Source organism: Anabrus simplex, chromosome 10 (assembly GCF_040414725.1).
Source record: "Anabrus simplex isolate iqAnaSimp1 chromosome 10, ASM4041472v1, whole genome shotgun sequence".
In the NCBI taxonomy this organism is placed as follows: Eukaryota; Metazoa; Arthropoda; class Insecta; order Orthoptera; family Tettigoniidae; genus Anabrus; species Anabrus simplex.
In genome coordinates, this window is record NC_090274.1 from 27,770,412 (window position 1) to 27,786,309 (window position 15,898).

Genomic DNA, 15,898 nt, shown 5'->3' on the forward strand with positions numbered 1-15,898 from the left:
AAGATGAGTATGTTCCTAGAATACATACCATCCAGTTATATTAGATGGATAAATAGAGGCCGTGGTAATAATCGTGGTTTCGAAGTATCAAGATAGACTTCATTCTTGCCTAACCGACGAAATAGTACAGTGGAAAGCGTGCATATGACCATAGAATAACAGAGAGGGCCAAGTCAAGTTAGGAACGTGATAGGTGAAGAATAAAAAAACAATAGAAAAGCATAATAAATTTTGAAGACAAACGTATTAAAACAAATCGAATTCTTTACAATTTTCCACAAAAGACTAGGAAACTATACAAATATGGTACTTTCCCAAACATTAACCTTAAAATACGGAACATGATACAAGACAAAACCTACAAGAAAGAAAGAAGCAGGAAAAGGGGAAAATATGTCTACCTATCGAGAAGTTAAGAGTAGCAAGAAATACAAAAAATGATTACATAATTACAAGCTCAGGATACAATACAAAGTCCTCCGAAATGAAGTCTATACATAAATCGGAACTGCATCAATTGCCAGTCAGTGACAGTATGAGTTCATATTACGTAAGTTCATCAACCAGGCCGAAATCACGATTATCCAAGGAAGCTGTTCCAAGACAGTCTCATTCTAAGACACACAATTATAAACATGAATACGAAGCACTGTTCACGCTTGGGCGTGTGTAGGACTCGCGAAGCACAAAATATAGAACACGCACAGCTCGAGAGAGAGTTACACTGAAGTTCGTGACTAGAAACAATACGTAGATTGAAAGAAGGTAAAAACTTGGTTAAGAAATGCCATGCTCCCAATTTAAATTTCCAAAAAAGAAAAGTTTTTCCTTCTGAAGCTCAAAATTCACAGAAAAAATTGAAAAGTTTGTCATACCTCACCTCGATGTTCGTGGTACTGGCACAGAAAAGGCACTCATATGCACAGGTCCCTAATGACGGAGACGACGTTTAGTGTCCCACCCTCCACACAGGCTAAGGTCCATCTCTAATACGGAGAAAAGCCTGGTTTTTATATGCTAGAGTGAAGGGGAAATAATTCAGGAGAAATACATCGGGAATATTCCTGATGTTACAGGAGCATGCACAGCAAACAAAACAGTATCGTGTGACGTCAGGAGGCAAGAATGTAGTCAGTTGACAGCAGATGGATAGAGCTGAAGTCCGTACAAAATATGTTATTTTCAATAAATATTTTCGATGAGGTATTTGAGTCCCAGTTGCAGAGTAAAATACGGCGTATTCTTGTAATGAAGGTGAGTCCATATCAGTAATAGAAAGATAAGGGTTATGTGCATGGCGAATTTCGTTGAAGTGGGTGCCGGGGATATGACCGAGTACATACACACGGTAAACCGAATCTCTCTTGGGCGTCTACGGCTGACTTTTAATGAATTTTGTCTGGTAAGCACCAAATGTGTCACCAGAGATTTTTTACATGCCGACATCGTACGACATGGAATTATGCATAGACATTTTGTCCGCTTTTCAAAAATCCGGCTACCTCTGCCGGGTTTGAACCCGTCTTCTTGGGATCCGAAGGCCGACACTCTACCTCCGATCCCGAGAGGCATTTGTGTTATCTCTGAGCTCGAGAGATAATCCACCTGATAGCCACCCCTGTTAGGGAATCGAAAGATCAGCCTGCTAATCAGTTCATATGAACAATGTTTATTTTAATCTGATGTTTGAATTAATCAAGGCTTAAGTTAAAACTCGAGATTAAAATTGCCAACCATCAGGCGGATATTATATTTGTGATTTTATTTGGCAAAGAAAATTCAACACATGGTATTTCGAGTCAGGGGGTACAAATTGTGTCTAACAATAGCCAAGGAATTTTTCAACGTAAAGTCCGCCATTGTCTGAATAATGGTGTCTGGCATTTTGTTTATTCGTAGGAAGTTCAGCATCTCCTTAGGAATCGTCCCTCTAGCGCCAATCATATGGACAATGACTTTCCATGTTGTAATTTCATACTCCTTTCCGAGATCCCCAGTGCAAGGTTTCGTACTGTACAGGAATAATTATACCATGGTAAACAGCTCAACACAGATATTATATATACTATTCCACACAGACTCATGAAATTAATCACATATTATTACAAACATAAGGTTCTACAGAAACATATAAATAAAAATAATACGTAATGAGTTATTAACAGATAAGCTTTGAGGTAAACATTGGTGGTTATGTTTAGACTGGCAGTGCAGTAAGTTAAATAGCTCTGGGGTTTGTTGAGATTAGAACTTCCATACCGTAGTGCATGATGACAGGAACCAGATAAAATTTTTGAATTGTCTGTTGCTCTCCATAATAACAGAGTGTCGTATCAGGTGAAAAAAACAATTCATGCGGGTTCAGGTTAGATCTGTCGACTCCTGCTGGAAGTCTACTGAGTGCCTTCCATATTATCAAATTCTCCTTGATACCACAAGGCTGGTTCTCTTCGGTTCCATCCAATATAAGGGAAGGACATACCTTTCCTTCCGCATTTTAATCCCGACTGTATCTACCTTCCCTTCGAGGTTAAGAGTTGTTCTAACAAAGCGTTTCTTAGATTTAAGCTATGGTTATCCAAAGAATTGGTGTTCTTCTGATGTGCAGGAGACACAAAGTTCCGTTAACACGCAATATTGGAAGTAGAGAGGTAATAACTGACACACATGATTGGCATGATATGGGGTTTTATTGATTCCAACGACGAGTGCACAAACAGGCTAATAGATGGTGCTGGACAGCAACACGTCAGTGATGCCGCATGAGACCCGAGTACGGTATAAAAGGAGCTGCCGTGAGAGAGGGCATCATATCCGCCTGCAATCGCGGCATGTCATGCTTGGCCTCCTCAGTCCTCTGACCTCAATCCGTGCGATTATTGATTGTGGGGTTACCTGAAGTCGCAAGTCTACCGTGATCGTCCGGCCTCTTTAGGAATGCTAAAAAACAACATCCTACGACAATTTCTCACCATACCTACGGATATGCTGTACAGTGCTGTTCACAACATTGTCCCTCGACTACAGGTGTTGTTGTTGAATGACGACCGACATGTAGGGCATGTGTTATAAAGAACATCGACTTTACTAAACCTCGATTGCTATGCTAATTATTTCTTGTGTATCGTATGAAGTTCCATCATTTTGTGTACTTTATTTTGGTGCCTCGTCAAATGTTAACGGATATTTGGGTCAACCTGTAAATGCCTCGAGTCTTTCCTTATTCGCCACTATCTCTCTCAGAGTCTCAGCAGGTGTGATACCAGCTAAATAGTGGATTTTTCCGGTTGATGAAGCCATGATTACGAACTAGTTCAGGTAGTGCGGTCATTCGAGGTGAATGGAGATATTTTTATGTTACCCACCACAATAATAGATGTGGCCGTGGAGGCCAAAGAAACGGAGGTGTATTTTGTGGCAATAATCGTAGAGCTAGATGAAACCACTACGCCTGTGAAAAGGATGTCTGTAGGCTAAGACAGGTAAGATAAGGGTGTATTCTGCCCAAAGGCAGGTCCGAACCTCCATGGAGGTGTGCCTGAGCAAGAGTCTACGTGCGGTTGTGTGGCCAGTTCCTTTCCGCTCCTCCATTTCCTTACCCCCCACCAACAGCGTGTGGCCACCCATCCAAATCTTGACCACGACCAATGTTTCTTAACCTCGGAGATCTCACGGGATCTGGTGTTTCAACACGGCTACGGCCGTTGGCTGGCTAAGACATAATCAGTAAAATGTCTCCACAACCATGAACAATGCACGGGTACTCTTCATTATTCGACCACGCCTTCAAATTTGTGTGTGTATAAAGGGAAGGGTAAAAGCCGCAATAAGTATTGACTTCCCTATGTGAGCGCTGAGCAGTGTTTATTACCTCGTTGTAAATGAGAGCAATACGTTAATTATTTCATCTGTCTTCTTTTTTTCAATGCCGCAATAAAAAGAAGAGGGACACGCATAATATACTGCCAGGCTCATAAAGTGATCCCGTCTCGGACAATACAGAGCTCAAGTATAATGTGTCTGTTGGCTGGTTTCCATAGAAACCCACTGTGTGTGTGTGTTGTTTTTCCTCAGGGCAAGGCAGGAGGAGAGACGGAGTGGTGGAGCGGGGAAGGGGGCAAGTGACGAGATGAGGAAACTACCCCAAGGCTCCTTCTTTACTCCCTTCCTGTTACCAATTTATAAAACCTCCTTTTTTATTTTATTTTTTCTTTACTCTATCTTACAATTCTTTCTTATTTTCACTAAAGAAGAGTAACTTCTCTTCCTGCTGCCCTGCACTTAAAGCTATAACCGCGGCGCTGGACTTACCGTAAAGTAGTACTCTTCTTCATTAGACTGCGGCTCTGTAAATTGGAGAGGATTATAAACACTTCTACGAAGTACATCCAGAAAGTTTTTAATCTATCATTACTGTCATTGAAAATAGCCGGGTTGAGTGCTCAGACGGTTAAGGCGCCCTAATTGGGAGGTTCGACCCTGGCTCAGTCCAGTGGCATTTGAAGTTGCTCAAATACATCAGCGTCATGCCGGTGAATTTACTGGTACATAAAAGATCTCCTGTGGGATAAACTTCCGGCACATCGACGTCTTTAAAACTTTCAAAGTAATTTACTGGGGCGTAAACCCGAGAACATTATTCATTCAGAATGCCACATAAAACTTCTGATAGTGTAAATTAATTGACGATCCAACTCGTTGGCTGAATTGTCAGCGTACTGGCCTTCACTTCAGAGGGTCCCGGGTTTGATTCCCGGCTGGGTCGGGGATTTTAATCGCTTCTGATTAATGCTTCTGGCTCGGGAAGTGGGTGTTTGTGTCCGTGCCAACACTCTCCTCCTCATATTCACACAACACAACACACTACACTACCAACCACCACAAAAACATGCGATAGTGATTACATCCCGCCATATACGGTTGGCGTCAGGAAGGGCATACGGTCGTACAACAGGGCCAAATCCACGTGTGCTACGCAGCTTGCCCCCGCGACCCCACACATGTGGGAAAAGCGGTAGGAAACGAAGAAGAAGAAGAAGAAGAAGAAGAGTGTAAGAATTAATTGACGCGGTCCACACCGAAAGAAGCGGTGTATAAAAATAAATTACAGCTATAAAGGAGGACTGGTACATCGAGAATTACAGAAAGAGAATTGACGATTAAGGAATTAGTGAATTTGCTACATGGCTGCTAGTGATGGCGGAAGTAGGGATGATACAAACGGTAGAGACTAGTCCTACCAAGGAGAGTTTCATCGAAAAGAGATTCTGGTAGTGATGTTCGTTTCACCAGAGTTTCGTGTGAAATGATTCCTAATTATCCGAAGATGGTTTCAGAGACACTGAGCCTGTGTGCTGTAACACCACTCGCTGTCAGAATTACAAAAACTGCCGAAGATTCTGTGTAAGTCCGCCTCTGTGGTGTAGTGGTTAGTGTGATTAGCTGCCACCGCTGGAGGCCAGGGTTCGATTGCCGGCTCTGCCACGAAATTTGAAAAGTGGTACGAGGGTTGGAACGGGGTCCACTCAGCATCGGGAGGTCAACTGAGTAGAGGTGGGTTCGATTCCCTCCTCAGCCATCCTCAAAGTGGTTTTCTGTGGTTTCCCACTTCTCCTCCAGGCAAATGCCGGGATGGTACCTAACTTAAGGCCACGGCCGCTTCGTTCCCTCTTCCATGTCTGTCACTTCAAATTTTCCCATTCCCCCCCTACAAGGCCCCTGTTCAGAATAGCAGGTCAGGCTGCCTAGGCGACTTACTGGTCATTCTCCCCACTTTTATCCTCCGACCCAATGTCTCACGCACCACCCGTGAGGCAGTAGAGGTGGGATCCCTCGCTGAGTCCGAGCTATAAACCAACCCTGGTGGGCAAACAGATTAAGAAGAAGAAGGAGATTCTGTGTAAACCTGTAACTGCTAAACTTAATTTATCTTAATTACTAGACCCCGAAATTTTAGGCTGTAATAGGTTAGAATGCATACTAATTTGGTAATTAGGAAGTACTCTCCAGGCCACGTAGCTTGAGTAATAAAATGCTAGGGGTTCTGGTGGCTGTACTCCTAATGTTTATGCAAAACTCCTAACATGACCGTTGTGCAGGCTAGCATATACTTGGTTCTCGCGTCACTAAGTTTGCATTCTAACATATCACTGCCTAAAATTCCGAGCTCTAACAGTTACCTGCTGTCACAGCACTATTTGTCTCCACAGCACCTTACATTCATATAGGAAGCATAATCATCTCCGTACAGGCCATAAAGTCTTCCACTACCCGTAACCTCGGCACTTGATGGGGTAGAGTGGTTAGCCCTACGCCCGGCCGCCTTTACCCCAGGAATTAACCTGGTTCTCATTTTATGTGTAGGCTGAGTGAACCTCACGGCCATGTGCACCTCCGGAAGTGGAAATCTCCTTTCTTAAATTTTACGACTTCCTGAAGGGATTCGAACTCACGTCATTCCTGGCGAACCGAGCATGCCTATACCGCCTGTACCGCCTCGACCAGCCAGCCCCTATTCATATAGGAAGAATTTAAAAAATGCAAGTGTTTACGTACAATACTTAATAAATTGTATTGTGATAGAAATTCATGGTAAATTTACGATAAATGCATTTAAATATTCTCTTACAGTTATCGTAATATAATTACTAGAGCCCCAACTTTCATGCATTAATAGGTTAGAAGGCAAAATTACTGAAGCGAGCAGCAAGTACAGTCTATCTTGACAACGATTATGCTATGGGGATTGCATAGACATAGGGGTACGGCCCGTCAGAACCCCTATAATTTATGTTACCCTTGCTACATTATGAAAGAGCGGGTGGCCGACACTTTCTACTAACCAAATTAGTTTTGCAGTCTAACCTGTTACTGCATAAAAATTCGGGCTTTAATAATTAGAATGCAGTCACTCAAAAATGCATTCAACATTTACAAAATGTTCCTTAAAATACCCAATAATCGGACGTTAAACATTATAAATACAACACAATCGCATAATCTTGCGCCGATTTATGAATTCTGCCAACATCACATCTCTCAAAAAGTACTTAACGACCAGCTTCCTGGATAAATTCAGCAGAATACACTAATTAATGAAGAATTAATTTATGTTCGCTTAAAAAAATCATCTCATTTTCCATACGCCTCTATTCTTATTTTATTTCGCTTTAGTCTCAGTAATCCCATTCCTTTGTAAATTGATTCCTTTCTTCTGGCAGCATTCCAAATGATTTGTTAATCATCAACGTATTGCAACGAAGTTAACCAATTCATTGTTTGTATTTTGGGAAAGGACATTTTTCGTTTAACCAAGGCGCAAGTGTCTTCCACCCCCGCAACAGTTCTGCAGTGAGATTTGCACAAATATTAGCGATCTGAATTATCAGAGCCCCTAAAACGTAGGCAATTCACCTAACATAACTGTAGAGCGCCTTGTTTTGTTTTTGTTTTTTTGCTAGGGGCTTTACGTCGCACCGACACAGATAGGTCTTATGGCGACGATGGGATAGGAAAGGCCTAGGAGTTGGAAGGAAACGGCCGTGGCCTTAATTAAGGTACAGCCCCAGCATTTGCCTGGTGTGAAAATGGGAAACCACGGAAAACCATTTTCAGGGCTGCCTATAGTGGGATTCGAACCTACTATCTCCCGGATGCAAGCACACAGCCGCGCGCCTCTACGCGCACGGCCATTGCGCCTTGTTCAAATACGTTTTCTTTCTGAGCCAGCCGTGCATAAAGATCCTTTCCCTTGAAATATTTAAAATTAACCATTGTAAGTTATTTGTATGTAGTGGATGTTTATAATGTTTAAGTACGAAGATCGATCAAATATAAACTGGTTTTTTGTTCCTGAACATCAAACAGTTGGTAGGACTGGCCCCGCGCTTCTGCTATGCTTAGGTGGGACCGTTAGGAGTGGGGAGAGCGTGCCGTCAGGTATTTCCCGCCGTTTCGTCAGTAACGCTCACGATGTCGGAGCAACAGGTGCACCGCTCCACTGCTCAACGCATAATTATAAAATTTCTTGCTCGTGAAGGAGTTACAGTGGCGGAAATTTGCCAGAGATTGACTGCAAAGTTCGGTGATCAAACATTGTCGAGGACGCGTGTGTTTGCCTGGCATAAAAAGTTCAAGGAAGTACGAGAACATGTGGAAAATCAGCAACACGGTCGCCATCCTCAGACCAGCATTACAGATGAAAACATTCCTGTGGTTAAAAACATTATTGACGACGATCGACGGGCAAGAGTATCCGAAATTGCAGAATAAATCGGAATCAGTTATGGGAGCTGTTAAGCAATCATCACGAACGACTTGCAGTTCTGTATAGTGTGCTCCAGATGGCTCCCTCGCCTTTTGACCGAAAATCTGAAGTTGAGATGTTTGGAGGTCTGTCAGATACTTACATCATCCTCCTTACAGCCCGGACTTATCACCCTGCAATTTCCATTTGTTCGGACCGCTTAAAGAAGCTCTAGGAGGGCAACAATTTGAAGATGACGAGGGTGCGCAACTAGCTGGTGACACGACCCTGTTCATTTTACGATGAGGGCATCAAAAAGCTGCCCATACGCTGAGACAAATGCATTTCCAAAGCAGGAAACTATGTGGAAAATTAAATTGCAATTGTCTTGTGTTTTTCAATGAACCAATTTAAATAAAAAATTAAATTCCGTTTATAATTGATTCCCGCTCCCCTTCAAACCTTGGTCTTATTTTCACCTGTTAACATCGACGCTTTCACGACCCGTACTTGTAGACGTGATATGGACTTATGCCGTGTAAAGAAAATAACGCGAATCACTTTACGTTTCACGGAGAACTTCACTCCGCACCTTCAGAAGAAAATCTAGACTGTTCACGAGGATGTTTGAATGTAAGGATCCTTTATCGTTGGAGCTGTAGTAGTTCGCTCGTTCGTCACCAGGTGGCTCGCTGTATGCTGGCACAGCGCTTCAAGCGGGAGCTGATAACAGCAGTATGTTCCAATTAAGATGTTCTATCACACCGTGTAGAGAAGACCAACAAATCAAGGACGAATGTGGTAGAAGAAATAAATATAAACTAATAAAATAAAATGGAACGAAAGACACCAGGTTAGAATAGAACAGAGCTGTAGAAAACAAAGAAAAGTATGTGGAGAAAACCAGAGGAGGATAATGATGTGAGGTGGTGAGAAAAGTGGGTATAACCGGCGTACACACGTTATGAAAGTATAGTATTAACACAGAACACACAGCTTGGAGAAGCCTCCGTCGATCAGGCGGAAGGGCGTCGGCCTATCACCGCTGGGTTCAGTTTTTCAAATTCCGATCACTCCATGTGAGATTTGTGCTGGACAAAGCCGAGGCGGGACAGGTTTGCCTCCGCGTACTCCTGTTTTCCCTGTCATCTTTAAATGCAGCAACACTCTCCACTATCATTTCATTTCATCTGTCAGTCATTAATCTTTTCCCCAGAGGATTGCGACAGGCTTCGCTAGCCGGCACAATTCCTATCCTCGCCTTAAGATGGGGCTTCATTCCATTCCTAATCCGGTCACTGTCTGGAAAACATGTTGTAGTTTTTCGTTCATTCACATAGCTTGGAATGAACCAACTACCTACACAAATCCTTAAGGCTAGTAACCGCGTATTAGTTAATTGATAGCCAGTGTCCTGTTGACTTCCTCGTGAAGACTCGAGATTTTCTTCTGACGACACAGAGCAAAGTTCTCCGCAAAACATAAAGAGTTTCACGTTATTTTCTTAACACGGCAACAGCCCATATCATATCTATAATTTTCTCCTTTTTTGTAATAATTTTTCTGTGTATATTGTTTTCAATGTAGATAATGCTTCATAAATGGGTTCGTTAGCCTCAGCGGAAAATTTTAAGCAAAAAAATTCACAGACAATTTAAATATTTCCAATAGGCTATGTAAACACTGCTGGACCCTTACTTACCACTGAAGTAATAACCCCAGAGCCTGCTCCAGGGAAAAGTAATTAAAGACCTCTGGTCTAGACTGAGCGGGACCCATTTCTTCTAAATGAGCCAGAGAGCGCCTGCATGTCCTTTTCCGCAGCTCTAATGGATCATGGAATAAAATAGTAGGGAAGGATTCAGGAATTCAGTTGGTTGTAAAAGTAGTAAGAAGTTTGCACTATGATGACGACTTGGTCGCCATGGCAGACTGTGCTGAAAACCTGCAATGTAGTATTTGGAGCTTGGAAAGAGGAGCAGGAAGTATCATATGAAAATTAATATTTCCAAGACAAAACAGGATGTCAGTTGTCCGACTCATTGGCTGAATGGTCAACGTTGAGGCCTTCAGTTCAGAGGGTCCAGGGTTCGATCTCCGGCCGGGTCGGGGATTTTAATCCTGTTTACTTCTTCTGGCTCGGGGACTCTGTGTTCATGTTTGTTTCAACACTTTACTCTTCATTTTCAGACTACACTACCAACCACCACAGAAACACGCAATAGTGATTACATCCTTCGATATAAGGTTGCCGTCAGGAAGGGTATCCGGCCGTAAAACAGGGCCAAACCCACATGTGAAATACAGTTCTCATCCGTGACCCCTCAGGTGTATTAAAAGTTGTATAAATAGAACAACACCATGCTGTTAAAATTATCGTGCGAAAAAAAAATTGCATTGTGTTCTAAGTAAAAACAATTGATTTGCTTTAGACTCCGGATTTTTATTCCGTATTAGGTTGGAATGCAAACAAATTTGTTGATTAAGACGGGTCATCTAGCCTGATCCTCCGTAATGCAAAGAGAGTAACATAAATTCTGGGAATTCTCTGGAACCCTAATGTTTATGCAAACCTCATAGCATAACCGTTGCGCAGGCTAGTATATACTTCTTACCCGCTTGTGTATTGTAGCCTATTACCGACTAAAGATCGAAATCGAGGCGCTACATAATGGAAAAATGTATTTAATTATTACCACACCTCTGCAGTTCCATCCGAGTTTAAATTGTTATACTTTCACGGGAAAGAACACACCTATTTTTCACTTTTCCATTCTACTTCCTTTATTCTGACAATTGCTCCTGAATGTTCTTGAAGGGGTTATTTTATCGCAAGAGTTCACACTTTTTGCAACAAAAAAAAAAGGAAACTTTTAATAGATGCACGAAGCGAAGTTTTCCCCTTTAAGTGATCTGAACAGCGAAGGTTGCGGAGAGGAGAGAATCTGTTGCATATTATACTTCAGAGCAACATCGTTCTCCAAAGCTATCCAGTGCTCCCTGCTACTACATTTCCCTGAAAAACTTCGTCCAGACAGACCGAAGAAAGGTAAAATTGTTTTCTTTCTCATCCCCTTCTCTTCCCACTCGTTGAGTGTAAACTTACGGAAGGTTTAAACTGTGGAAGAGAGGGTGAAAAAGTTTGTCTCGTTGGAGTAAAAAAAAAAGGGAGAAAAAAGGATTTGAGGATACCAACTTCAACCCAACAATGGAACAGTACATGATGAAGTGAGAGAGGAAAGAAGGGAGTAAAAGAAGCAGCCCAATAAATATAATGAATGAAGGGGTAGCTTTAGGGGCTTGGATATGGAACTTCTAAACTTCTCTTGCTGGAAATCTCTCTCTGTGTTACTGTACTTCCCGTCTAATGAACTCCTTCCCAATTTGATTGTCGTCGCCACAGCGATGTGTGTCTTGTCGTCTGCCCTGAGGCTGTTTGACCCACTTCCTGTCTGTTGCAGACCAACGGAATATACAGGCTGGTTCACAAGTTAAATCCCCAACGTACGTAACAGAGCAATCCACAGGTCACACAGAGATTAGCCTTATAAAAAAGATAAAGCATTCCTTGAGAAAAGGTGATTTAGGAAGTCAAACTTGAATGTATCTAAAATTGAATTATTAATATTTCCCGCTCCATGGCTAAGAGGTTAGCGTGATAGGCTTTGGTCCAGAAGGGCCCGAGTTCGATTCCCGGCTGTATCGAGGATTTTAACTTTCAATGGTTAATTCCAATAGCTCGTGGGCTGGGTGTTTGTAGCGTCTTCAGCATCATAATTCTTCATAGATAGGACCCATCTTCACATACGTCCAGATCGCCTATAAGGGCGTCAGCCCCAAAGAACTCCACGAGGCGTCTGTGGAGGCCGCACGCCATTATTATTTCTTCACTGACAGCTCGAAACATGTCCAACTCGTTGGCTGAACGGTCAGCGTACTGGCCTTCGGTTCAGATGATCCCGGGTTCGATTCCCGTCCGAGTCATTGGTTAATTCCAACGGCCCAGGGGCTGGGTGTTTGTGCTGTCCCCAACATCCCTGCAACTCATACACCAGACATAACACTCTACTCCACCACAATAACACGCAGTTACCTACACATGGCAGATGCCGCCCACCCTCATCGGAGGGTCTGCGTTACAAGGGCTGCACTCGGCTAGAAATAGCCATACGAAATAAAGCTCGAAACATACTGCTTAGTCGATCAGCTCGTCTCCTTTCTCCCAAGTCTTCCTAACCCAAAGTTTGTAACATTTTCATAACACAACTCTTTTGTCGGTAATCACCCAGAACAAATGGAGCTGCGTTTCTTTGGATACTTTCCAGTTCTCGAATGAAGTATTCCTATACACTGGAACAGTACTTTAGGTGTGGTATATCCCGAAACTTAAATGTTCTCTTCTTTACATCCTTACTACCTCAATACCGCCATAACCATATGAACAAATCTGTAACTTTTGTTTACAATTCCGTTTATATGTTTACCTCAACGAAGATATGTCCTTATATTAACAAACAGGTACCTACAACGATCCACCCCATCAACGCAATAATTGAAGCTGAGAGGATTTTCCTCTTCGTGAAACTCACAAGCAGACTTTTCAATCCGTTTATCATCACACCATCACCTGCTGTCCATCCCAAAAACATTGTCGAGGTCGTTTTTGGAGTCGTTCTAAATTCCGTATCTTATTTATTACTGTATATAGTACTATAACATCGTCTGAAAAAAGCCTTATCTCTTATTCCAGTTCTTTAATCATACCGGGTTCTGGTGTAAATTAATTTCTATTAAAATGTTTTCATTTCGTATCTTGAAGGGGTACGGCTGGTCTCATCAATAACATTCGTAGGAAATAGAACTCAGATAATTAGAATAGATGAAACATTATATGATCCTATAATCATTAAGAGGGGTGTTCCTCAAGGCTCTACTATTGGACTTTCATATTTTCTAATTTATATTTTATATCCTTCTAATATAACTTGCTGACTCTTATTAATGTATGATCTTGATTCAAATAGGCTTGTTTCTTTTTGTTATATGTTTAGTTTAATTAGTTACAAACAGGCGACAGCATCTCACCACTGGAATCCGTGGTTCAAATCCCGGTCACTCCATGTGAGAATTGTGCTGGATAAAGCAGAGGCGGGACAGGTTTTTCTCCGGGTACTCCGGTTTTCCCCGTCATAATTAATTCCAGCAACACTCTCCAATTATCCTTTCATTTCATCTGTCATTCATTAATCATTGCCCCCAGAGGAGTGTGACAGACTTCGGCAGCCGGCACAATTCCTACTCACGCCGCCAGATGGGGGCTTCATTCATTCCATTCCTGACCTGGTCGAATGACTGGAAACGGGCTTGTGGATTAACAGTTACAAACAATATAGTTGTTAATTACTCACTCTTTGCTTATTTTGTATAGTTCATCATTTCTATTTTTATTGTATACTCGTAAATGTGTGTATTTTTGTATAACTACTGTTAAATTCATACCACATCATAACTCAAATAACTTTGTTTTTGTAACTTTGTTAGTTCAGTTAAGAATTAATAATTTATTTCATGGCCTCTCAAAAGCCCGAAATCTCACGTGTGGAAACCGAGACGCAGTGGTGCTGTGCACTGCGCTTCGGTCCTACTCGGCTCGGTTCGGACCAGCATTTTGTCTCGGAGCTGAGGTCGGCTCAACTTTGCTCACATGATGGAACACTGCAGCGCAAGTAGGGTGAGAGAGAGACAGCGCTATTGCTCAAAATCGAGGAGTAGGAGGTCTCCACTCTGGTCAACCTAGCGAAGTCGTCGTATGCACCTTGCGCCGCGCAATGCACTCTGAGAGGCCCTGGTTTAGTTATTAATTACTTTCCCGATATGTTTCTATTATTTAATAATAAATAAGAGTTATTTTAATAACCTCAAATGCCGTATTAATACAGGGGGTGAATATATAGAGCATGTCAAGAGGTTTATCACATGACAAGACCTGCCAAAAGGCAGAATACTTGAATTAATTAATTATTTCAGCCAATATGTAATGTATGTATTATATATAGTCAAAAACGTCTTAGTGAACAGTGTATTGAACTGGTTGGATGTATATAGGTGTAGAAGAAATTATGAAATTATTAAGGATTATTTATAGGATAATATAATGTTTCACCTACTCTAATTATCTGCGTTCTATTTTCCAGAAATGCAATTGACGATACCAGCGGTACCCCTTCAAGGTACAAAATGAAAGAGACGTAATAGTACTAGTAGTAGTAGTATAATATCGGTGTACCAGCCAGCCAGTGTTCTTGGAGAGATGCACTTTCCAACTGAAGAGCCCAAGCCGCACTGGGGCGAAACATTACTACTCTTACGCTTATGACTATCTTTACTAATCAGAAGATATTTGAGGAGAAAAATATAGTTGAGCTACCTCGTATGATATTAGGCACATATGTACGCATGCAGATTTTCCAGTGATTCGCCCTCTCTTTTGATAATGAGGCATCAGTGGGTTTATAATGTACGATGATCTTGTATTTTATCATCCCCTGCAGTGACTGAACGAATGTTGAATGATACATATATAATAATTAGCCTATTGTATGTGTGGTAATTAATTAATATAGCGGATTATCATGCGGTCACATTACATCAAACGTTTAATAAGCTTATAATTTTAATTAGCTGATTATGAATAAATCTTCATTGAATAATTCCATACCGTATAATGAACGTGATATACTTTTTTATTGTTAACCAACAGCGCCAACATTGAAGTTAGACTTAATTAGAGATTGGTTTTGAACATACAAGTGATAAGATACGGTGCGTTGCAGTGCAGACGTCGACAAATGTATGCAACGTAAACAGCATTATGCCTATATACCGAAACCTGTTATTCGTTGTTTATTAACGTGTGTTTTTTTACAGGTATGTCATATGTATACCTCGGATTTGTAGGTGGTAATAGGTTAGAATGCAAAGTAATTTGGTTTGTAGAAAGCGTCATGCAACCCGTTGTACCATAATGTAGGAAGAGTAGCATAAATTCAAGGAGTTCTATAAGCCGTACTCCTAATATCTATGCTAATCTCATAGCATAACCATCGCACAATGTAGGGTATACTTGTTACTGGCTTAAGTAAGTTTGCATTCTAACCTATCAGCACCTAATAATCCGGACTCTGGTTATATGTATTATAATTATTAATGTTTTCAATAGACTGACAATCTTTAAAGTTGCATAATACTGTCGCAAGAAACCAGGAAATAATTAAACCAATATCGAAAATTCTATGTTGTAAATTCGCATGATTTTCTTGGCATACACTTGATAGATCTTTATATGAAATTAAATTTTGTGTTACTTTTTCTTGTTGCAGTTGTGCGCCAGCAGTACGATGTTCAAGTATACCGTGTACATGTGATACTTGGCAACACCGCAGTGCTACGTTGCGTGATACCCGCCTTCGTCAAGGACTACGTAACGGTGACGTCATGGTTCCGGGATGACACCATAATCCTTCCCGGTAGGGATGAGGCTGGTGAGTTGATCTGGCCTGTTAACATGTATATCTCAGTTATTGCGCATATGTGGGAATATGTTTCTAAAGAGAAAGCATGTTCTTTCCCTTCTCGTCAATTCCACGTCGATTC

The 15,898-nt window shown here is 41.6% G+C and overlaps 1 protein-coding gene across 1 annotated transcript in view; it reads left to right on the top strand.

Annotated features, from left to right (window-relative positions):
• Positions 1–15,898, top strand: part of Dscam3 (Down syndrome cell adhesion molecule 3) — a 1,308,845-nt gene that overhangs the window by 992,464 nt on the left and 300,483 nt on the right. Inside the window, exon 4 of the mRNA XM_068229415.1 lies at positions 15,625–15,786. Coding sequence (XP_068085516.1) covers positions 15,625–15,786 — 162 coding nt within the window. The remainder of the gene's footprint in view (positions 1–15,624; positions 15,787–15,898) is intronic.